The sequence below is a fragment of the Eurosta solidaginis genome, chromosome 2 (genome assembly GCF_040869045.1).
Source record: "Eurosta solidaginis isolate ZX-2024a chromosome 2, ASM4086904v1, whole genome shotgun sequence".
Lineage (NCBI taxonomy): Eukaryota > Metazoa > Arthropoda > Insecta > Diptera > Tephritidae > Eurosta > Eurosta solidaginis.
Window position 1 is genome coordinate 280,992,318 of NC_090320.1, and position 26,734 is coordinate 281,019,051.

The following is a 26,734-nucleotide window of genomic DNA, read 5'->3' on the forward strand; positions in this document are numbered from 1 at the left end:
CTTTATACCTGTACAACCAACCGTTATCCAATCAAAGTTAATATACTCTGTGAGCTCTGCTCAACTGAGTATAAAAAGCGTAGACAAAGGAAGGTAAGAAGTCAGTAGAGGATAGGTTGCATTATGCTGATAGTTGGTTTATGTGTTATTAGAAAGAAAACTATAAAGAACACGTCTATAGTTGTTTTGGTTTAAAGAGTTTCTCACAGTAGAGTTCCAGAGACGTATGGTGTTGACGAAGAACAGCCTAGTCGATGCCACATAATTAAAACTGGGTGTATTCAGAGTACATGACCTAGGTCCACCAGGTTTGTCATACAAGTATGGGGGAGACTTCGTTAAGATTAGTCTGAATAAAAATATGCAACTCCTTGCCCTTTGATACTCAGTTATGTTGCAACCTAATAGACGAGATCTCCATGTTAAATAAAAAACAGCGGCGGCATCTGTCTATCACATTTCACGTGTGCGAAAATTTCACGACATCTGCTTCTCAAGTCTCTCAATGATCCAGAGCATTCCCGTGAGAACTGAGCGTGAGCCGGAGCTGTAAAACTCACTGGAAGACGGCATATGTTTCACCCTCTGCACTAATTATATGTATTCTATGCGCGTCCCCTATTTATCACAACTGATTCAGCTATATTTTATACAGAGAAATACAACAGAGGGTTGTGTATTCGCTTTTATATACACCCTGTGCTGTAGCTAGTTGTTTAACCACTGCCGCTAGATGGGTCTCCTAAGCATTATCTAAGCGGGGATAGGCGTTTTTTCACGCGCAAACGAAACGTATACGCGTGTAAAAAAGCATGGCTATTATCCAACTGCAATAGCGGTTTAGAAAATCTGTTGGCTCTACGCTGTTAACACAATATGTTTTGTTACTGATAATCGGCAACTTTTTTTTTTTGATTTGCGTATCTTATTTACACCCGGCTACATGCAATAATTTGGCATTTTTTAAATATTTTTAAACATTTTTTTATTAATTGAATATTTCAAAATTTTTTGAAAAAGCAGACAAACTTACGAACGAAACAAAAATTTACTTAACAAAACAAAACTTACAAAATTAAAGAATTTGACAATAGAAGAAAGACAGCACAAAGTGGATTTATCGTAGATTATTGTATGTGTAAGCGTGATCTAAATGCTTTTTAAATATACTGCAAGTGGAATAAATTTTACTTTACTTTTCGAAAAAAAAAAATATATATATATATAATATTAAATACACTAAAAACCCGATTTGGCGATTTATTCAGACAAAAAGGTTAACGTGACTTTGTGTTCTCCAACGTATTATATAAGAAATTTTTTTAATAAACTACTAGCAGTATAGTGTAAGCAAAGTTAGGTACATGACTTCACCTTTATTAGCCGTGATTTTTACACGCGTATCCGTTTACGTTTGCGCTTAAAAAAACGCTTATCTTCGCTTAAATAATGCTTAGGAGACCCATCTAGCGACAGTTGTTAAATAACTAGCTACATCACAGAGTGTACCGAAAAGCGGAGACACAACCCTCTCTTGTATGTCTATATATCACCTATAGCAGATGAATTGTGTTCACGCACCATTTTAAGGATTGATACATAGAATTAGTGGTAGACACATATTTCAGTTACATCTGAGTATAATGCGTATTGAAATTTAGTAGTACAAATTTTATGTGCAGCAATTTCAGAGGTGTATTTAAAGTTTGACGTTTATCAGTCCATATAAAGTTTAAGCGTAAACGTTTATAGACGAAAAAAAACACGGCTATTATTGCACTATATATGCTTTCTTCAACAAATAACAGACAAATTGGTATAAATGTTTGCTCTGGCCCTCGAGTTTAATAAGCTGTTGATCCTTAAATTTTAGAAAAATTATGTCATTTGACAGTTGGCACAATGAATTGTTTCAAAAATACAAATTATACTGGAGAAACAGAGTTAGCAACGGATCACTCAACAGTTGCGACGAAGTAACGCACATCGCTGGCGAAATAAGCGTTTCCGAACATTTCCCATTTGACAGTTTTGTACTGTACTGACTTTTTTTTGACAAATAAACATTAATGGCTGCCAATCTTGAATGAAGAAGAAGCAGTAGTGGATTTTTCGCTCCAATTTGCAAAAACTTTTGAGAAAATTGTTTTCCAAAATCGTGTAACAGTTTAAAAACATTTTGGAAGTGTGTAACGTCGATATTATACTTGCAGGATGTGGCCGCAAGCGTTGCAAATGAGTAGAGATGAGTGTCGGGGCATTTTGAGAAGACTTGGTAAGAAAGTGGCAAACGAAGCTTGTATATACGATGTTAATTGAGCCAATGTTAGGGCACATACAGGAGCTACGCATATCCTTCATGTAGCCTCAATAAACTCACTAATGTGTGTAAAATAGAAAATATTGTTAATGAACTCCTTTCTTTATTTGCAGAGCTGGAATCTTATTCGAACGTGATAAGTGTATTTCGCGCTCAGGGTGGCCTAACCGAAAATAAGGCTAAACTTCTTGAGGAATTGCGTGGCATATTTCACATCTCACAAGAGCGTCATCGTGCTGAAGCGCGTCGTGTGGCAAACGATGAACAATTATGTACCATTGCAGAAGCGTAAGTTTTTCTTAATTATTACCAATCAGTCGCATAGTTACGAAATGAGACGACATTTTTATTATGTACAAATGAAGTGCCTCTAAATGATTGCATATTAACTAAATATACAAACATATTTTGTGTGTTTGGTTGTTTGATTTTACTATTCAAATTGTATAGAATATCTGGCCCAAATACATGGCAGGAGTGGTCACGTGAAGGACGTCGTTCTTATCCAATGTTACCGCGTGTGGCACCACAAACAGCTCTAGCCTTAATTGCCAATAATGTGGCCAAAGAAACAGCTACAGAAAATGCTAACTTACCTTATCCAGCTGATACAGCAGCAGCGGCAATTGCTGCTGAACATGCAAATACTTTGAGTGCAATTGCTGGACGAGAAAGTGTAGAAAAGGCTGCATGGGAAACAAAAAGGGATGCTTATGTCGTCACAGAAGATCCTGTAAGTTCTAAATTGATGTTTATGTGTGTATGTGTGTATGGGCGCAATTATATAATGATGACGATGAAGGGAAGGAATAGAGTAAATTTGAGCTATTAAAAGTACAGTCTGCGTGTGTTGTGCTGAGTTGTATAATAATTTATAAAACATAAATAAGAATATAAGTAATCTAAAATTTTTTTATTAAGATTGCATGCTACAATATTTTAAAGTCCTAAGCGCGATCATTTGTATATGACTTCACTGAACATTGAAGGTACATTAGGGTGGTCCCTAAAAAGTAAATTATTTTTTAAGGCTCACTACTCCAAACGGTAATACTAAGGTTAAATACGGCCACAGCGTTTCGATCAGATTAAGCTATAGGGACTCAACAAGCTTAAAATATTATTATTTTTTAAATACAACCCAAATTTGCATAAAAATGTATCTGTTATATTTCCGACATAGTTGAAGGGGTGAGATTGAAAAGTTGAATCATTTTATTTTTAGGGACCACGCTAATGCACGAACATTCTTATGCCTATTAGCCTGTATCAAAAAAAGTACTTTTCCGACCAACGTAGCTTAGGACCATGATACAAATATGAGAAGGTAAAACGTTCTCTCTTCTCGGCGGCTATAATGGTTTTTGATTTTAAAAAAAATTTTAAAATTTCTCAAAAACCAAAGGGGACAAAAATTAATTTTGACTAATTTTACTTATTTGAAATGCCAGAAACAAATTTATAAGAAATCAATCGAAAATTTGTTATGAATAATTTAGGATTCGGTTTTATATTGTTCTTTTTATTTTGGACGATTTAACCGCGCATATCCATAGTTTCCGCCCACTACAGGATCAGGTCTAGAAGGAAGCAGCGCGCATATGTATTGTTTATCATAAAAGGCATCATCAGAATTAGGCGACGCAGTCACCATGTTTTGCTGCCATGTTGTTAGAGGACTTGTTTTCACATTACATTACCACGCGGGGACATACACATGTATATACAGACTGAAGCTGTGACGTTCTGACACACATATCCATAAAAACCGACTTAATGAGTACGCGTTGTCCCTTGTTCACATATATAATTACCACGATTCACCATTTCAAGGGCTTTGGAAACGCGTTTTCAAACCTTAAGAAGAAATATTCCTAGCCTTGTGTTTGAATTGATCACATAGACTACTTACGTTTACCCCCAGCGGGTTAGGGGGTTAGAATATACAACAACTACTTACGTTATAACTAACTCTTGTAATAAATATCGCTCACCTAGCTAAGCCAATTCAAAAATCATAATCAGAATACGACCGAACCCCCACCATTCAAGATACCGACAATGCAAATGCCGGACATAAAATTCCGACATAATGTGAACATTATTACTATTGTTAGGCAGTCGCATTTACGCTCGTAACCTCCTCCCCTTAAACATTTTAGGATAGTTTTTCAGTTAAGCAACAATAACTAAGACTAAAACAGAGAGAATAAGAAAAGAATATAACTTATTTTGAGAAGGAGAGACGCTAAGAATATTTGCAACTTAAAAAAAATATTTGTTTATTGTACGATAGCAATTACATACTTAAATTTATCTAACTTTTACATATTATTTCATTTTATTATTAGTTCAAAATGCCAGACATACCTAGCAGTAGCAAGAAAAATCTTAAGCGTAACATATCCGATAGCCATACTGGCAGTAACAAAAAACGCATTGTTAGCGATACTTCGCCAATCAAACAACAACAGCAACAACAACAAAAGCAAAAGCAGTTCCATCACATAACTGCGAACAGCGCTCAACCTACATCACCCAACATGGGTAGCAATATACAAAAATTGTATCATAATCATAATAGCAAAGCTGCACAGAATCGTATAAACCAAATGCAACAGGTGCAACCTAAACAAAAGCTGGCAACGAAAAAATCAGCAGCATCAGCAGGCGCTGGTAGCACTGGCACTGTAATGCCTGGCACGCCTGGTAAGCGACAGGCAACGCCAGCTAAAAGTGGACGTAAATCTAATTTAAAATTACAAGAACAAAAGCAACTGCAATTACTGCAACAACAGCAGCACCAAGAACAACAACTTGCTCAGTCCCAACAACAACTACTGCCACAAACCGGCTTACGTAGTTTACAACATATAGTTGGCGAGGGAATTGATGAATCTTACAACGAAACAAAATATGCTCAACCACTTATTGCTGCTTCAAAGAAGGATATAACCAAGAATTTAACTAAGTTACAATTGCCAAGTGTTATAACTTCTCCCACTCCAATGGCAACTGCAGTTTCACCAACGGTGTTAACGTCCTCAATGGTCTCGCACACACCATCACCATCAGCAACATCAATGAATGTTTTAGTTTCATCTAGCACACGTATTGATGCCCCAACAAGTAGCAATATGAGTGGTGTTTCCCTTGGTGGTGTCGGCGTTAATATGCCGATTTCACCAATGATACATAACAAAACTGAAAAGCAATTAATATCAACACCAGTTCAAAAAATTATATTAGAAGATCGTCTTCCGCCACAATTGTCATCATCATCTACAACGGCATCAGTAGGAACATCAGTGGCATCAGCAATTGTTGTATCAACAGCATCTACATTTACACAATTACAATCTACCACTACTACACCACCACAAATTATGACATTACCGCAAATAACAGCTGCTGCAACAAAATTACGTGCAATAAATACAACTATTTTACCACCTGGCACCAAGCTTACAACAAAAAAACTAACAAACGCTGCGTTGCTTAATACTTCTGCTGGTGGATCTAATGAAAGCAATACTATTTTACCCAGTCAAACACAAGTGTTTAGTTTTATCGAAGCCAATAATGCCAACAATATTAATAATAATAGTAGCGCTAGCAATATACAAACATCACTTGCTGGACCAACACATACACCACCTGCAATTATACAATTACAAAGCGCTAATAATATTAACGAAAATGTTATGGCAACAACAGCAACAACAACAATTACATCATCATCATCTCTACCGGTGCAAGGTAAAGTGTTGACAACAAAATTGCCAGTTACTTTAGGCGGCGGTGCCACTGTTGCTGGTGGTGCTAATGTAAGCAGCGGCGGTAATACAGTAAATATAACAAAAATTGAAACACTAAATAATGGTGCAACACTTGTAGGCGGCGCTGGTGGCGGTTGTTTGAGTAGTAATTCTAATACTTTAGTTGGTGGCACAACAACTGTTGTCAAAAATATGGGCTCAACATTATTGCTTTCGCCAAATCAAACTGTTGGCTCTTCAGGCAATGCGTTATTTTCAACATTGACTTCCGGTGCTTCGGTTTTCCGTAAATCACAATTTATTAAAACGGGCGCAATTGGCATCAGTACAAGCAATACAGGAAAGGTAAGTTTTAAGATATCAACTAAGTGTTACGCTGCACTACCTCAATTGCACGTGCCCAGCGGGTTAGGGGGTCAGAATATACCCGCGGTAGGTATGCCTGTCGTAAGAGGCGACTAAAATACCAGATTCAAGGGATTGTGTATCGCAACCTTTTCAGGTTGCCACCGCAATATATAGCTTCTCTCTCTCACCTATCCGTGGCGAATCTTGTTTCATTAACAGCCGAGGCTCCGGCGACCCCGAACTCCCCATGGATCTAGGGGGTGGGAGGGCGTTATGGCCTAGAAGGTCGCATGTGGTCATAACATCGTTCCCGAGATGGTCGGGCTTGGTACCGGAACGTACCGGATCTGCATCCGGCAAAGGACCATCAACTCGATAACACTCCCCAAGACCTTCGGGGAGTGTCCTTATCGCTACAACAACAACAACAACCTCAATTGCACTCCCTTTTTTGGACCCATTACTTTCGAAAGAGGCGATTACTTTTTGGGTCCGGTAACTTTTTATGTTTAGGCAACCGGTTACGCTTTTGAAACCGGTTAATTTTTTGGAACCTGTAACCATTGAAGTTTAGAGAAAAGGTTATTTTTTTTAACCGGTTCTCTTTCTTTGAAAAGTTACTCTTTTTAACCGGTTACTTTTTTGTAATTGCAACCAGTCACTTTTAAACTTTTTACATTATATATATAACTGTTTTTGGATGGATGGCTTTTGGGAAGGGCTTTTTTTGGAATCGGTAACTTTTTTGAAATCTGTTATATTTTCAGCGCGTGTAGTTTTGGAACCGCTTACTTCCTGTAACGTTTCGGGCCTTTATCAACTTCTCATACTTATTTAGAATTCCCATTTCAAAAACTATGTCGGCTCAAATTCCACATGAAGTAGCTTAAGCCTAGTGAAAAAAAAGCACAAATTATAATTTTTTAATTATTGTTTCTTTTGTAGTTGTTACCCGCCTTAGTGTTGTTGCTTATTAAAAACTTTTATTCGTGCTCTAGGCCACACAAAGGCACGAGTCGAGTCAAGTCGATAAGCAACAATCATATGTTCCTGAAGATGACTTCAAACTGAGGTCAAAATATCGACAATAATAAATATTGTATATGCAAAATCAAAATCGGTTTTTAAAATTTTGATATATGTATATATTTGTATGGCCTAGAGCTCGAATAAAAGTTTTTAATAAGCATTTTCTAATTATATACTTCCAGATCTCTGGCACCTTCACATCTTCCAATTCGGGTCCACAAATTATTAGCAACATCAAGTTAACGCCAGCGAATACGAATACAAACATTAGTACTATAAGCCAAACGAATCAACAAAATCAACAACCAACAACAGCACCCTTTTTACAACATCAACTCAAAAATATATCACGTACAAATGTAAAAATATCAAATGGTAAAGTTTTCATACAATCAGGCGCTACAGATGGCAGCAGCAAAGGAAAATTACACAGTACTTTATCACACAAAATTTTACCCAAGGCAGTAGTTAGTAGCGGTGCAGGCACATCTTCACAACATCAGCCGCCACGCGTAGCCATACAAAATATACAAATAATACCAGCACCACTTAATTCACCTGGTAATTTAACGGCAAACCCCTTTCACACCGCCACATCACAATCACAAACGACCCGCTCAGCAAGTAACACAAATACTGGTGGTAAAAAAGGTAATATGAATATGGTATTTGTACCATCGGCAGGAGTACGCACCACAGCCGGTACAATAACGCTAGCGAAAAATTCAGGTGGTAGTACTGTTGCTGCCACCAATAAAGTGCAACAAACAGCTCAAAGTTCAGACACAGTCAAACCGAATGTGGTAATAATTGGTGCCTCAACAGCTAAAAGTACGATAAATACACCAATTAAAGCTACAACTTTTTTTGATAATAGCAATAAGTATAATTTGAATACACCAATATCAGTTGGTATAAGCAATACAATACGCAGTCAAATGATTACAGAGGATACACCAGTTGATATATTAAATATGCCGATAATTGTTGATAGTGGTGATGGTACAAATATAACAATGGGTAATAATATTGGCGATACGGTAACAGTGTTGCCGACATCGTTAGTTGAAAGTGCAACACAAAGCCAACAACAGCAACCGTCCACAATAATTTTAGGTGCAACCGATTGGGAAATGGAATTAGATCAAGCAACAGCTGTTGCTGCTGCCACCAAAGCTGCTGCACGTTCAGTATGTCGTCGACAAGCGAGTGATAATATTAGTGGTACTGATAAACAGCAAAAGCAACAGCAGCAACATCAAGATAAAGAATCCATTGATGGTGAAACTATAATTATTGATGATAGTTTTGAAGATGTTATTGTCGAAGAGCAAGAGGACGGCGACACTGATGTTGGTGCTGAAACAGACGGTACAGTAGATGGTGAAGCGGTGGGTGAGGGGACAGGCGGCGAGGAGGGTCAAGAAATAAGCGAAAAAGCGTATACTATTTTTAGTGGCAATGAGAGTGAAGGTGAGGCTTTAATGGCAAAGCAACGTGAGACAACTGTTAAGTTGAAAGTAGGACGCATGCAAAAGCCTTTTAACAATAATACGAACCCCAGCACAACTTCCGCTGCTGTTGTTGCCGCCGTTCTTTCTAATGATGATAGTGAACCGATTGAGGTTATAGACGATGACGATGAAAATGAAAGAGAAGAAAAGCGCAAAAAGGCTCAGCCTGCCGCTACGATCACCTCCGTTGGTGATCACAAAGCACAGAAAGGAAATGAAAATAAATTTGAAAAGAAAATTAATGCAACAAATGAGCACAACGAAGAAGGCGGTAATGCTAATACGACAGGCATTGAATGTGAAACTGATGCTGGATTTGATGAAACTATTGGTGAGTTGAATTTGGATTACTCTTACAAATGAAAAACTATAAGAAAATAAATAAAAATAAAGAAAAAAATAAAAGTAAAGCTAAAATAAAAAGATGATAAAAAAAAGTACTACCTTTATATAAAAGGACCAAAAAATAGAAGACAATTTTTACTTTAATACAGACATAGTTTTGTTGAATAGAGTGCGTGTTTAAATTTTAAATAAACAATTAGTTAATCCCAAGTACATGGTTTGCCTTAAATTGAAAGATTACGCTCAACCTTTATAGTTTTAAGTTTTTTATAGTTTTTAGTTAAAATTCAGCAAGACTATGTCTGTATTAAAGTAAAAATTGCCTTCTATTTTTTGGTCCATTTATATAAAGGTAGTCGTTAAAATTTTTGTATCATCTTTTTATTTTAAATGTTTTAGAACTGCCTACAAAAAGGCAATTGCAACTTTGATTAGTAATTTAAGCAATTCCTAAGCGAAAATTCATATCTTTATTTATTTGTTCAAAATAGCAAGATTTAAGAGAATTAGTGGAATTTTCGCTGACAACACTGGCGAAAACAAAAGAATTCCACCTCGCATCATAACAAGAAAATTCCACCTCGTTTGTCAGCTACTTAATTTGCACAGCTGAAAATCGTGGTGAAATTCGCATACGCCTGATAGTCTAAAAGAATCGTGGTGAAAGTCGCGTACGCCTAAAAGTATGCAAGGACGTGCATTGAGTTGGGCCTTCAACGAGGTGGAATTCTACAACGCCTGCCACACTCGGGAGGCTACCCATGAAGGTATGGCCTAATCTTCTAAATAGTTCGACTTGTGCGTTACGTAGCTCAAATTTTTGGATCAAACATTGCACTGTCAGCGAGTATTAAACTATATTTCAGGTTTCAAGTCTCTAGATATCCAAGAAGTTAGTTAAAAATCGATTGCAAGATTCCCAATTTAAAACTAGTTTTCTCAATATCTTGATCCATGCGACACTTAGCAGAGTTTTCTTGATACAATTTTGCATTGTCACCGGGTTCTGACTTACGGCTCAAGTTTCATATCTCCAGCTCACCGGGAAGTTACTCGAAAATCGATCGCAAGATTCCCCCGTTTTTAAAGGATTTGCAGTTATCTTGACTAGCGCGCCACCTAGCGGAACTTTGTTTTCTATAAGTTGTATTGTCACCAGGTCTCTAACTAAGTGCCAAGTTTCAAGTCTCTTAAGTATAGATAAAACTATATATTTAAAAGAAAAACAGTAGTTCCGTGTTTAAAAGAATTTTAAATAATCATAATTTTTCTTTGAGAAGACAAAATTTAAAAGGATAGAAGTGTAAAAAAAGAATTTTTAAAACAAAGTAAAAATTGGTAAGAGTGTTTGCCACATTACACCCTTCATAGTTTAACATAAATTAAACGAAACAGATTTAACCTTTATATTTGTACAAACTGATAATGAACTTAAAAAATTAGTATTGTTTACCGACAAAGATTCTAAAAAAAATGGTTTTAATCCGTCGATGAAAATTGTATCTTCTTTTTGACCAACTTGAATTTTAAAATCTTTGGAATTCCGCTCAACAACTTTGAAAGGTCCATTATATCGAAAATCTAAACCCTTTTGATGTTCTCATCTCACCCACACATATTTGCAATCTTGTAAATCTTTATAAACAAAAGGCTTGAGACTTGAATGGGTACTAGCTGGAATAGGTTTCATTTCTGCCATGAAACTTCGTAAATTGCTGAGAACTTCACCTTGCATATCGTTCAGATATTGTCAGTAAAATATTCACCAGGAAAATGAATCGTCTGGCCATAGACCAGTTCTGCTGCTGATGCTTGAATGTCCTCTTTAAAAGAAGTGCGTAATCCCAACAACACTGTTGATAATGCCTTCGTCCATTGTACATTTTCATGTGAAATAAGAGCTGCTTTTAAGGTTCGATGTAGACGTTCTACCATTCTATTTGATTGCGGATGAAAAGACGTAGTGTGGTAAAGCTTACAGCCTATAATTTTAGCAAAATTAGAGAAAACATTATCATAAAATGCGCAACAAATTTCCTCTGCAGTAATTGTACTAATTGGGATTACTTCCATCCAACGGCTGAAACGATCTACCATAGTAAGCAAATATCTTTTACCTTCGGAAGGAGGTAAAGGACCAACTAAATCCAAATGTATACTAGAAAATCGATGTGTTGGCACTGAAAAAATACCATGATGTGACTTAGTATGTCGATAAACTTTTTTTGCTTGACATTTTAAACAAAATTTAACCCATTGATTGCAATCCTTATTTATAGAAGGCCATAAGAATCTTTGAGTCAACAAACGTTGTGTTGCTTTTATTCCAGGGTCCGATAAACTATGTAAGTTTTCGAAAATGACTTTTCTAAATTCCATTGGGATATAGGGTCTTACGTGTTGAGTTGACACGTCACAAAATATTTCCACTTCCGATTCGGGAATTTTCAGAAGTTTAACTTGAAGTCCTCTTGGATTTTGTAATAACAACTGTAATTCCTTGTCATTATTCTGAGCTTGTGCGATATGTTGATAGTTAATTACAGTTATTTCATCAATTCTAGACAACGCATCCGCCACAACATTATCTTTTCCTGAAATGTGACGCACATCCGTTGTGAATTGAGCAATGAAATCCAAATGTCGAAACTGACGTGGAGTTGCATTTTCAGACTTCTTTTACTTAAACGCAAAAGTTAATGGCTTGTGATCCGTATATAAAACAAAATTTCTTGCTTCCAACAACAAAAGCTCTGTCATACGTGCTGTAGTTATATTCAGCATGCGACAACTTTCAAGAGAAAAAACTTAACGGCCTCCAGTCCTTACCTTCTTTTTGTTCAAGGACTGCCCCTATAGCGATATTTGAGGCGTCAACTTTATTAAGACATATTTCTAGTTCTGGATTAGGATGCACTAATATTACTGCACTTGCAATACTTTGCTTACAATAGTCAAAAGCATCATTTAACTCTTCAGTCCAATAAATTTTCGTGTTATCATTTTTAATTGCACCTTTCGTTAAATTATTAAGCTTTGCTTGAACTTCTGCTCCAGCAGGTAAGAATTTTCGATAAAAAATTATCATTGCCAAAAAACGCCTAAATTCAGTTATATCCTCAGGCGTCTTATACGATAGTATTGCATCAATTTTTGATTTCATTGGAGAAATGCCTTCGCTGCTTATTTCAAAACCTAAAAACTATTTTAGACACTCCAAATACACATTTATCAGGATTGTTAATAATTCCGAATTCCTTGAAACGATTAAGTAAAATCTTCAAATGTTGAGGGTGCTCGGTAATATTCGTTGAAGCTATGAGTACATCATCAATGTACACAAAAACGAAATCTAAATTACGACAAACTTCATCCATGTAACGTTGAAAAGTTTGGGCCGCATTTCGAATACCAAACGGCATTTTGAGAAATTCGAAAAGTCCGAATGGTGTTATAATGGCCGTTTTCTGTACATCATCTTTATGCATGCGAATTTGATGATATGCTCGTACCAAATCCAGCTTGGAAAAAATATGTTTTCCATAGAGATTATGATTGAAATCAGTTATAAACGGAATGGAGTATTTATCGGGCAAGGTTGTTTTATTCAAGAATCTGTAATCTCCGCAAGGGCGCCCGTCCCCAATTTTTTTGGGAAACATATGCAATGGATTGGCCCAAGCACATTTAGAAGGCTGAATTATACCCTGATCTAACAAAAATTGAAATTCTTTTTTAGCAATTGCCAAACGTTTAGGATCCAGTCGTCTAACTTTAGCAGTAACTGGTTTTCCAGAAGTTTCTATGAAGTGAAAAGCAAGAGTTTCCTTTGGGTGTTTAAGAGAAGAGTTTACACTTATAACCTCATGGAATTGTCTTAAAATCTTTTGATGTTCTGAATTATCCTTTACTATATGCGAAACTGAAGGGGATGCAGTACTTGTAATACGAGCTTTAGTTCCAACGAAAGTTGTTCCATCTACTAAAGTACCATTGCGTAAATCCGGAAGTAAATTGTAATGCTTAAGAAAATCAGACCCGATAATAGGACGAGTAACGTCAGCGACAACGAAAATCCAATTGAATGAACGTCTCAATCCAAAATTTAGTTCTAAAATCTGCATGCCATGTGTTTTGATTTAATTACCGTTAACAGCATAAAGTTTCAAGGGACACATAGAAAGTTGGTGAACTATTAGCTTCGTTGTCGGTATGACAGATACGTCAGAGCCAGTATCAACCAAGAAAATTTGATTTGATAAACGATCTTTTACTAAAAGCCGACTTGTAGTTGAAGATATTTCTAGCGTCGCAGAACCCGAAAATTCTTTTAGTTTTTTGATTGCTTATATGAGCATGGTGGAATGCATTTAGATGCTTTAAGACCAAAACGGCTATGATACCAACACAAATCATTTCTCTTTGACTTACCATTCTTTCTACTTTTACCAACCATTGAGCGATCTCTGCTGCTACTTCTCCCGCGCAGTACGTCATTGAATTTGCGATGTAGTACTTCAATTTTTCCAGAAAGTCGATTGATGAGACATTATCAGTATTTGATAAAGATGCCATCTGCGGCCGAGAAATTTAGAAAATTTTATCAGCTTGTTGAGCTAATTCTGTAAGTTCTGCATTGCTTGTTGCTAATATTGAACGTACACTATCCGGTAATTGATCTAAAAATATAGTCTTTAACACATTATCTCCAACACCGTTACCTACTCCTAATGCTTTCATTGACTGTAAAAAATGTGTTGGCTTCTGATCACCAATCACTAAACTTCCAAACAGCTTCTTTAATTTAACTTCTTCCGAAATAGCAAAGGATGATATCAGGCATTGCTTAATGGCTTCATATTTATTTTCTTGTGGTGGGGAAAGTAAAATGTTTCCAACAAATTTTAAATGTGCTGAGTCCAAATTAGCGACAACATGTGCGTATTTCGTTTCATCCCTCTGTGGCTGTTCCGACCAGAAAGGAGGTAGCTTGCATACGGTTGCTTCTCCAATTTCAATATTATCTGTGCCCAAATTCTGACGTTGCGATGATATACCCAGACCAATTCTAAATATTCTCGCGGATTTTTTTATTCCCGCGGAAAAATTCCTCCAATTCTGTTCTCCTAGGGAGAACAATAATTGGGGAATAGGAATTTCGAATTTTCGAAGTCAGCTGTTTTGTCAATTGAAATTTCGTTGCACATTTCTTATTTTGTTTAAAAAATTGAAAAGTTTAATTATTTTTGCAAATTTGTTGGAAATTAGGAAATAAAATATAAACATTGCACAGTATTTATTGCATTTCATGTGGTATTCACTGAAATGAGTAATGAATTGGTGCCACAGCAACATCAACAGCGGAACATAAGAAGAAGACGGCCGCATAACACAAATCTGCCGGAGTTGCCTGCTTTCATTCAGCAAAGCAATTTTCTGGCGGCCAAGTTGAGTTGAATTCGTCCTTCATCATATGCCAAAATCTATTTAAGCCTTATTAAAAAACCTTGCGCAATTTCTGGATGGCTGCATCAAATTTGTATTCCAAGAGCTCTACCGTTGCTTATGATATACTTTTCAACTTAAAATAAAGAATATTGTGGTTGTAGTTGTTGTTGTATTAGAAGTGAGAATATTGTGGTAGAATATAAATACATCTTTTAGCACAAATTTGTACAAATAAGTGTTCTTTCTTAAAATAACCAATTTCCTTTAACTATTTTGATGCATTCCCTTTAATTTAACAAGTGAAAAAACTCCTATGAAATGGCAGAGAAATCTCCCTCTTCCTCACATTCATAATCAGACCAATTCTAAATATTCTCGCGGAATTTTGTTCTCGCGGATTTTTTTATTCCCGCGGAAAAATTCCTCCAATTCTTTTCTCCTAGGGAGAAGAAAAATTGGGGAATAACAATTTCGAATTTTCGAAGTCAGCTGTTTTGTCAATTGAAATTTCGTTGCGCATTTCTTATTTTGTTTAAAAAATTTAAAAGTTTAATTATTGTTGCGAATTTGTTTGAAATTAAGAAATAAGGTATAAACAATGCACATTATTGCATTTCACGTTGTATTCACTGAAATGAGTAATGAATTGGTGCCACAGCAACATCAACAGAGGAGCAAAAGAAGAAGACGGCGGGATAACACAAATCCGCCGGAGTTGCCTGCTTTCATTCTGCAAAGCAATTTTCTGGCGGCCACGTCGAGTTGAGTTCGCCTTTCGCCATATGCCAAAATCTACTTAAGCCTTCTTAAAAAATCCTTGCGCAATTTCTGGATGGCTGCATCAAATATACAAAGAGCTCTTCCGTTGCTTATGATACGCTTTTCGACTTAAAATAAAGAATAGTGTGGTTGCTGTTGTTGTATTAACAGTGAAAATATTGTGGTAGAATGTAAATAAATATTTTAGCACAAATTTGTACAAATAAGTGTTCTTTCTTAAAAGAACGAATTTCCTTTAACTATTTTGATGCATTCCCTTTAATTTAACTAGTGAAAAAACTCCTATGAAATGGCAAAGAAATCTCCCTCACATTCATAATACCTACTTTTCTCCCATAACCGGTTTCCTCTTCTTCGAACATTGTTCAGAATAGGAGGAAAGGGAGAAGTGAAAAAACTCACAAGGAATTTTTATTTAGAATACGAGGAATGGGAGAAGGGAAAAAACTCGCACGGAATTTTCGGTTAGAATTGGGCTGAATACCTACTTTTCTCCCATAACCGGTTTCCGCTTTTTCGAACATTGTTCAGAATAGAAGGAAAGGGAGAAGTGAAAAAACTCACAAGGAATTTTTATTTAGAATACGAGGAATGGGAGAAGGGAGAAAACTCGCACGGAATTTTCGTTTAGAATTGGGCTGACCACCTCCTCTTAGAGGATTTGCTGGACGAACCGGAGAATGACTTAAGGACATTTTGCTTTTACGTATATCGGGGGTCACCAAAAATATATATAGATAAAACTATATATTTAAAAGAAAAACAGTAGTTCCGTGTATAAAAGAATTTTTAATAATCATAATTTTTCTTTGAGAAGACAAAATTTAAAAAGATAGAAGTGTAAAAAAATAATATTTAAAACAAAGTAAAAATTGGTAAGAGTATTTGCCACACTAGGTAACCGGGAAGTTAGTTACAAATGGATTGAAGGATTCCCAAATTAAAATTTGTTTTCTTACTATCTTGAACCGCGTGCCACCTAGCGATTTTTTTTAAATCAAATGTTGCATTGTCACCGGGTTCTGACCCACGGCCCAAGTTTCAAGCTCTAGCTCACCGGCAAGATACTCAAAAATCGATCGCAAAATTCCCCTCATTTTTCAGGGATTTGTAGTTATCTCACTTAGCGCGCCACCTAGCGGAATTTTGTTTTCTTTATATTGTATTGTCACCGGGTCCCGAACTATGGGCTAAGTTAAAACTCTCCAGGTGACCCGGAAGTTAGTTAAAAATGGATTGAAAGATTCCCAAATTAAAATTAATTTATCCTATTTCGTTTATCTCGATTCGTCTGCCACCTGGCGGCATTTTGTTTTCCACGAATTCTAGACCCATCGACTCGCAAACTGTGTGCTAAGTTTCAAGTCTCTGGATCACCGAGAAGTTAGTTGAAAGTCGATCGCAAAATTTCCATTTTAAAATTAACTTTCTGTATATCTCGATCCGTGCGCCACGTAGCGGATTTTTTTTCACTTACATTGTAATGTCTCCCAGATCTGAACTATGTTCTAGGTATCAAGTGTCTAGCTCAACGGGAAGTTACCGAAAGACTTTTCCGTGGGTCAAAAATTCGTATGGAAATGAGGGGACAACATGAAAGGGACTTAATATAAAGGTAAAATTAAAAAAAAAATTAAATAGAACAATTATTAAAGAAAAGAAAGAAATTCAAAAATTTATTAAGCTCATGTTTCAAATTAAATTAACAAAAGTTTAAAACATGAAACAATTTTTAAATTTATGTAATAGAGATTACCAGTTAAAATGTTAATGTAATAAATTTATGTTGTTAAGAATTTTATTTTATGTGTATTTGTTTTGTTTCTTTTAGTTGCCGATATTGATGAGAACACAGCCATCGAATATATAGAAGAGGATATTAACACCCAATTAACGCACGCTGTGGCTAAGGTAGACAAAGTGGAGGAGCAGTGCAATATCGGTGCTGCAACCAAAAAAGCCACGAAAATACAAAGTGAAGTAATCGTGCTTGGCGATAATGATGCTGCGCCAGCTTCACCAACTTCAACACTGATAATCGCAGCGGCAAGAACAAAACTTGTAACAACACCATTGAGCGAAGCAACAACAACCACATTAATATCACAATCAAAAACACAAGTAGATGCTGTGGACGATGTGGGGGAAACTGGATCATCTATAGCGGCTAGCTGTAATCTGTTAACGTTAAATGCCGATAAAATCGAAAATGTGTCAAAAACAGTCATCAATAATAACGGCAGTGAAAACATAATAAGCCCGCAATAAATGTTAAAATTGCATCTGAATTAGTTAGAGTTCAGTCGCACGACGAAAATCTCGAGTTCAAGAAATAATATGCTCACTTGGCTTGCTTCTTAAACATTTATTGATTTAAAATACATATGTAAGTACATATGTAGCTATCATTAAATTTCAGTATAGAGCAGAAAATTTGTAGACACAAATTTTAAAGTAATATCAACCAACTGTTTAAACAGCTTGAATTTTGAAAATAGTTTGAGAGTGAACAAACTCAAGGTTTATAGAAATATTTTAAACAAAAAAGAAAAAGGCGTAAAGGTTAGTAGGTGAGAGAAGGGGCATTTCGTGAATAGTTCGAGCAAATATTACACCACTACGTGGCATTAGGTATAAAAAAAGGAAAGTAATGTCAAAGTTTGTTAAAGCTGTAAAAAAGTTTGCTGTATTCAGCTTTTTTTTTATTATTTGCACCAACATACTATATTACTAACTCAAGTAGATTGAATTATACTTTATATATATAATTTACTGTTTTTAAATTGAAAATATATAAAAAAAAATAGTTTCTGCGAAATACAAAATTTAAACTTAAGTAGTAAGGCTTAGAGTTTATGCGTAGCAAGTAGCCACTCACACGTTTTTGTATGCGCACCTACACACACGGCGAAGAGACCTTATACAATTCAGTTCATGTAATATACCTACACACAAATATAGAACTAGTTCATAAGTAGGACTAATAGTGGGCAAAAATGAGTTGAAAGAATCTTTTCTAACATGTTTTTCTTTTGCGCTTCAGTTGTATATAAAGTAATTAATAAGAGGTTGTAGAAGTATGTACTTTAAAAAATAAATAATAACTACAGTAAAATAGTTCATTTAATAGCTGGTTAAAGCAAAATTTGATAGATGTACATTGAATGTATGTATGTTAGTATGCACACACATATATTTTGCATGCTGTAACATTTAACACAATAATTTAAGTAGCTTATGTAATGTATGTATAGATACGTTTCTCATTGCAGGTAAATACATACGTACGTAGATACGTACATCAATTTGTTAATACTTAATACATTTATATAAAGACACATGCGCCCATACTCATAAATACATTTACATGCAACTACATATTGAATATAAATATGTAAACAAACATTTGACATGTGGAAATATTATACTTACATACTTGTACATTAGCATTCATATAAGCACCTATGTTTGTAGATACGCACGTATATACACATCCAATATACAGTTGTGCACACGAAAATAGTAGCAATTATTATTGACAAAATGTATCAAATATTTTTTGCTTTCATCATTAACTTTACTTAATTTTAGAAAAAATAAAAAAAATATTTTTGTTTAACGAAATAATGCAAGCCGATTTCAAAAACATTTTGGAAAACTTTCGAAAATTCGAAACGTGTCAAAATTTCCAAAATTTCGCCTAGAGCTTTGTGAAACTTTTTGAGCATGAAAATCAATTTTTGCCTAATAAAGTACAAGTTTAAAGTCTGAAGGCGCGCATTGATTTATCGAACGATCTTTCAGACTTCCTTGCACAAAAAAATTTAAATTTTACACTTAACATTGATTGGCCAACAAAATTGCATACTCAAACCGTTTCTGAAAATCTAAAAATTTTAGTGATCGGTTTTCAACCGCTCCCAATTTTCGAAAATGTTTTCAAAATTGATTTGAAAATATTTAAACACCTCGAACTTTCGAAATCGGATTGAATAGTTTTCATTATCCAATTCATTAAACTTTATGTAAAATAAAGGAAAATAAAATACAAGTGGTAAACATCTGTTGTGTTAAAAATTGTTGTTGCTATTTTCGTGCTCACAGCTCTACGCGGTTGCTAATAGAAATTCGTTTAGTTGAAGACGTAAATATTTTTCGTAAAAAAAAGTAAATAAATTCTTTGATATGCTTTACGTGGCGTTTTTCAAAATGCTTAGTTAAAATGGACAGCCCGTAGTAATATCTTATGCTATAATCCCCATTTCCCTTCGGACACTAAAGCCGCTAGCAATTGTATAACAAAGCAAGTGGTTTCGTACATTCTAAGAGGACTTGCATGGTGAATGTCGAATTTAATGTTTCATAGTCACTCCATTTTTACAGTCAATCTTCTAAAGTCCAAAATGTAAGATCTGCGCATTTAGGTATATATCAAATTCACTTGTGAGCAATAAACCAATCATAAACGCAAGAGGGAGAACTGAAAAATGCTATTGTGCAGAATGGGAAATTGTAAAGAGAGAAGATATTTTGTAGGTTGTTTTGAAAAGTGACTACCATGTAGAGAAAATAAAAAAAATTTATAATAAACATTTTCTGCTGAACTAAACGAAGTTTTGTTAGTCCCCACTTACATGTATGTACATTAGAGCGGGTCAAATTGTATGGATGGATTTTTTTCCATCAGGCGTATAGCAAAAACCTAATCTACAGATGATTCTAAGAAAAATTGCTGAAGACACCATAGCTCTAAGCCCGATTTCGAGGTCCCGATTTTTGCAAAATAGATATTTTGCCATATGAATGTAGGGTTTGGCCAAAAAATCTTCATAGCTTCTGATAGAATTATAGAAAAATATCATATTGGGCTTACTTTAAAGGTATTTTACGTACATTTCAGAATCTGTATTAAAATCTATTGTGTTTTTGAATTTTAGTAGAGATATCAGCCTTAAATTATGAGAAATTAGGCTAAAATGAACTTTTAACTACTATATTATCATTTTTAACAAAGTTCTTATGGAAAATTTTTTTTCCTTACGGCTAAAATAAGTTCAGAGCATTTCTAACAACTTTCATTCAGACAGTTTTTCTTTTTTCGAATTCGGTTTAGTAGAAAAAATTTTCAAAAAAAAAAAACATATATTATAAGTAAAAAGCAAAAAAAAAAAGCACAATTTTTATAATTTTAATGTAATTTATTTAAAAAATTATTTTTTTACGTAGAATTGACCATTTTAACGTATTTTTCAAAATAATAGTAATGTTATGTTATTATTTTTAAATCTTTTTTGCTCTCCATTCGTGGTTGTTTTTCACGACTTTCTGCTGTAAAAGCCATAACACCTTCACGTTTTTTTCTATAACACGTTTGGAAACAGATGTTAACAACTGTACATATCTTTCTGTTCCTTGTATATGCATTGCAATATTAGGATCATCTAGTGTTAGCTCATCATAATGTAAGAATTGTACCAAGTGATCGTATGGAATAGTTCTTGTGAATGCCGGTTCAGATAGTAAATTAACGTCATTCAGATCAATCATATCAGTATAATCTAAAGCATTAAAATTGATATTATATTTTTTGTAAACTCTGAGTTTAGTTGGATGAAGTATTTTTTCTCGATAGTATAGAATTTTTTTGATAGCTCTATCACGTATGGCTTTTCTATCATCAAATAACATTGTTAATAAAATGTTTTCTGAATGAGCGTAATATGAATTATTTTCGATTACACCATCTACAATATTAAGTAAATTACGTGGTAGGTATCGTGTCCAACGAATAAACTTTGATATACAACAGAATATAGTATTTTACATTGAAATACATTGGCACATAAATTCTAATAATATAAACTGTTAGAGTTTTAAAATTTTCCGATGGTGTATTAGTTCTTGTATATAGACGTAATACCTGCTTGCTTTGGTTAGCCATCGAGAATGTACAATTGTTAACATCTGTTTCCAAACGTGTTATAGACAAAAAAAAAACGTGAAGGTGTTATGGCTGTTACAGCAGAAAGTCGTGAAAAACAACCACGAATGAAGAGCAAAAAAGATTTTAAAAAATAATAACAACATCCCACTCAGCATTTAGGTGATTCAATTTTGAATTCCCCTACATATCAATACAATTTTATTTCTCTTTCTGACTAAATAATGAGTTATCATACAATTGAACAAAAGAAATAATCAAATACGAATAGTCTTGATGATCAAAAACCGAAAATCATTTTTCGATAACTTTTTGGAATAATTTTTAAAGTCCTTTGATGATTAAATTTTAATATTTCATAAATATCAACAAAAAGAATAATCAAATATGCTTACCTTTCGATGAACAAAAACTGAATATAGTTTTTCAATCACATTTTGGAATCATATTTGAATCGAATGTGTTTACTTTAGGTGATCAAAAATTTATAATCATTTTTCATTCAGCTTTCTGAATATTTTCTGACTATATTTGTTGATTGAATAATGAATTTAATACTTGTTGAAATTTTACTTTTCATTAAAAATCTTATTTTTTTCTCATACTCATATTTTTTCAATCATGAAGCTAAGAAAAAATATAATTTATGCAAAAGATATTCTTCAAGACAAAAAATAATGTAATGCTGCTCGTGACCGAAGATTTCCCCAACCATTTCTCCACCTTCGGCTTCCCAGAAAATACATAATGATTTGACAATACAAAGGTTGTGAGCTATTTGAACCCCAGGTAAGTGAAACTATCTTGACATATACGTTTTCAACATCCCGTATCGTATCCGTATTTTAAGACGCAGACGATAATGCTGATGTTGGATGTTGCAGTCGCAGGTGTATATCGGTGAAGTTTGTTTGCTAGTTACCTGTGGTTGGAATAGCTCACTTTCGCTTGCTTTCTTCCCCTGATGAAATAAGATTATTATGTAGTATCTTAATTTGAATGAGATATGAAGAATAAATGCATGATAAGCGCATTCAAAAATGATTCAAAAATCTCAACCAAAACTATTGAAATATGTTCACGAATATGATCAGAAAATGACTGTGAAAAGCAGTCAAATATTACTCTAAAACAAGTAAAGCTCAATTTTACAATGATATCAAATATGAATAAAAAGCGTTTCGAAATAGGAATCATAAATGATTATTCAAGAATAATCACATTTAAGGTACATTTTTCTCCGACGATACATTATTTTTCGAACAGAAAATGCTTTTAAATTTGAACGTTTTTAATCATCTTGGGGTATGATAATTAAATATTTTTTGATCAAAATTTTCAAAAATACGTTAAAATGGTCTATTCTAAGTAAAAAATAATTTTTTTAATAAATTACATTAAAATTATAAAGATAGGGTTTTTTTGCTTATTACTTGAAAATATAGGGGTTTTTTTTTGAAAATTTTTTTCTACTAAACGAATTCGAAAAAAGAAACACTGTCTGAATGAAAGTTGTTGTAAATGTTCTCAACTTATTTTAGCTGTAAAGAAAAAAATTTTCCATAAGAAATTTGTTAAAAATGATAATATAGTAGTTAAAAGTTCATTTTAGGCTAATTTCTCATAATTTAAGTCTGATATCTCTACTAAAATTCAAAAACACTATAGATTTTAATACAGATTCTGAAATGTACGTAAAATACCTTTAAAGTAAGCCCAATATGATAATTTTCCTATAATTCTATCAGAAGCTATGAAGATTTTTTAGCCAAACCCTACATTCATATGGCAAAATATCTATTTTGCAAAAATCGGCACTGTAGATTACGTTTTTGCTATACTCCTGATGGAAAAAATTTTACCCGCTCTAATGTACATACACTCATCTATTTCTTTATAGAGCTCTCGTGAGATTATAGATTAGTGCATAGCAAAAGTATTTGTAATATTCATGTCTAATTTGTTGGTCACTTTCTTGTTTATTTTTGTTTTTCATTCACTAACGAATTAGTACTACATTTAAATAGCGCAAGCAACAATAGTTTATAATCTTATAAAGAGTATATTTTACGTATATCATGTTGTATGGCAGGAAATGTAAAGTAGTTAATATGATAAAGCTTGCAAGCTAAGAATTGTCCGGACAGCAGCAGCCCGTAGGAGGTAGATAGCTTCTGTGGTTTTGTTGAAATGTTTATATTTTCTTTATATGAATAAGTTTTAGCTATTCTTAGGCTTTTCTAAGGCTAGCCTAATTTTGTGTAAAAAGTTAAACATACAGTAGAAATAAAAAAGTTTATTACTAACATTTAATTAAATTAGCAGCTATATATAAAAAATTTTTTTTAAACTTATTTGAAGTGGCTTTTCTCCTACTTAACCCATTTGTATAAAATAACAAAAAAAAAAAAAGAAAAAAAAAAACAGAAGAAATGCTAAACATTGCAATTAATGAAATTAAATAATGACTTACTTATCAAATCGGTTTAGCTTTTGAGACATGTGAAATCAGCCAATGCTTGAAATCAAACTCATGATTTGTTGCTTTATGGTTAAAACTATTGTTTAATCATATAACAGATTTTTTTCGTTTTAAATAAGTTTAATTATATTTTATTTTTTCGTAACTTTCAAAATACCTAATTTTCAATATTTTAAACTATTTGCAGTTAGCTCACGCGAACTTATAGACTTGTCAAAAATTTTTAAACGTACCATACTCAAATAAAAATAAAAATATGCCTGTTTTTTTTTTCAAAATCAAAAGTATACAAAAAAACCAATTCTTTACGACTCGCTGGGTGCTTTGGAGCGGTAAACAATGCGAGCGTTATAACTGTCAAATTACACCATAGCTGAATATTTTTAGTGAATATTTTCTAGTTATTTGGAATAACCTAGAAAATTATAATTTCAAATACAAATCGAACAATGTTTTTTTTTTGAAACTATTTGTAAGCTCTTTGATTCGTACAAATCTCGAATTGCCATAATTTTATAAAACTGGCAAGTTTCAGCAAACTTATTGATTTTTCAATTATCAAATTACGAATTCTTAGTTACATGCCAGGACCTCATTTATAGCTCGCTTCGAATTTACCAATTTTAAAATTCTAATCGGAACACCGTTTAAGTCCGCTGCCCTATTCGAAGTTTTATTTCTAACTTCGAGTGAAAGCAGAAAGTGTAGAAAGTGCGCTGGGGATTATAAGTGTATTCGTTACTGAAATATACTTTTAGCAAATTTATTTATAGTAGAGAAAACGACCTCGGGTACCAAGGAGCATGAAGGCGCTCTGGCACTGAAAGTATTCCTATCGGCACGCCTACTTGGAAACAGAGTTAGGAGAAGACCTCCGCCAAGAAGACTTGATCTTCCTTGGTGTTCGCAATTGGTTTCAGTTATGTTGAAACAGGGATAGCTGGTCTGACTTCTTAAATAGACAGATAATTTATTGAGGATTGCACTGCGACCATTGCTCTATTGTGTCCTCATCTCCTTCACGCCACCTCATGCAAGCCGACTTCCTTGATGAACTCTAGCAGATCTTTTGAGCCTATAACCTAAGCCCTACATCTTGAGATTGCGTCGCGTTCCAGTCTCCGCTGACCGATCACAAAATCGACATGTGTTATTAGATAGAATCCCCAGTTTCTGCATATGGCTGTTGAGTCTATAATGTCCTGTAAGAATAGCTGTTAGGATTCTTAGGTTATTTTTCGAGAGGCCTATTAATACCCTATAGCGATTTGTAGTATAACCTAACAGTAACTTAGATTGCCTCAAACCTGGCGCAGTGCGCCTGTGATCTTCTCTCTTTTCCCTATGACTTGTTACGCAACGCCAAAATCTCCTAGGCTGTTAAGCGCCAATTGATAGTGACGATACAATTTCTTCGTCTTTCTCCTTTCACTCAAAGCCACCAACACAATGGCGCATAAGTTTTTAAGTTTTGTCGTTGAGAAAACTTTTGGCGGGACTAAAGTCTCATTCAGTCTATGTTACATTTTATTAAAGGGCGAATTTTATGCAATTTTAAAGTTCTAAACTTTGGGTTTATAGATTTGAAGATAGAAATACTGAAAAATATTAAAAAAAACTTCAAATTCAAAATTTTGTAAATTTGTTTAAGATATTGTGAATTATCCTCTTGGCAGAACTCAGTTATTTATATAAAAAAAAAGAGTCATTGACAAAAATTTATTAAAATCGATAAAGATCTAAACTATATACATACATTATATGTATACATAAAACAATTTTTGTTTTAGTGTTTTTAGATTTGCTTGAATTCAATTCACAATATTTTTTTTTACTTATACCCAAAGCATACCATTTTGTTTATAAATTTCTCTTAACAAAGCGGTTAGAGCTATAAGTACATATATATGTATATGTATTTTATAAAAGCGCAAAATAACAAAGTTTTATATTTAAGCTAACATTTGTATGTACAGTAAAATTAAATTAAAAAACTTACACACTTAAAAAAAAAATTAGATAAAAGAAAAAAATGATAAAAATAAATTTCTTTAGTGTAGCGTAAATGAGAAATCAACATGTAACAACAAATATATATGTATATATAATCTATTAATTGTTGAAATAATACAATAAATATATGTCTGTAACGTTTATCTTTAAACTCTATTATTAATAATACTAATTATTATATAAATTTTTTGTTTATTGAATTTATTGTGTAGATTTTATCAAATAGAAAAGTAATAAATATTTGAATATAAATGCCGTTTTGAAAAGTAAAAAAAAAGAAGAAAAAATGAACCTTTAATTTTCTGACATTTCGAGTACCTTTTGGGTTTGATAAAATCTCTTAAGGGCACGCAAGAACTTTGGCAAAGTATTCAACAAGAATGGTACGCTGTGCCAACTGTTTCCCCCCACAAAGGAATGGGACAAAATATTAAAACTGGAGATAAGTTTGCAGATTTCGCTTAATTCAAAAGTGGAATAATTCAGCTGCATCAGTTTGTTGCAAACAATTCCCGCGAAGACGGAACATGCGGAAAAAAGGTGTCAATTCTTTAACTTGATGATTAAGAAGATAATTCTCGTAGCATATCTTAGCCACGATTTGACCAATCTGTTATAAGAGCATACAATTACTGGCGTATGCTGATGATATAGATTGATATCATTTGCTTTAGCAACTATGCCATAAGTTCTGCGTCAAGACAGACTAGAACAGCAAAAAAAAACTCAAACTGA

General features: G+C 33.9%; 1 protein-coding gene across 1 annotated transcript; it reads left to right on the plus strand.

Moving 5' to 3' along the window:
* Positions 1-2,087: 2,087 nt before the first annotated feature.
* On the plus strand, positions 2,088-26,221 carry LOC137241052 (BRCA2-interacting transcriptional repressor EMSY). Its single transcript, XM_067768209.1, has 6 exons — positions 2,088-2,275; positions 2,434-2,608; positions 2,771-3,053; positions 4,672-6,444; positions 7,659-9,321; positions 17,395-26,221. Exons 1-6 carry the CDS (start codon positions 2,215-2,217, stop codon positions 17,829-17,831), a joined length of 4,392 nt encoding a protein of 1,463 aa, XP_067624310.1. The 5' UTR covers positions 2,088-2,214; the 3' UTR covers positions 17,832-26,221.
* Positions 26,222-26,734: the final 513 nt, after the last annotated feature.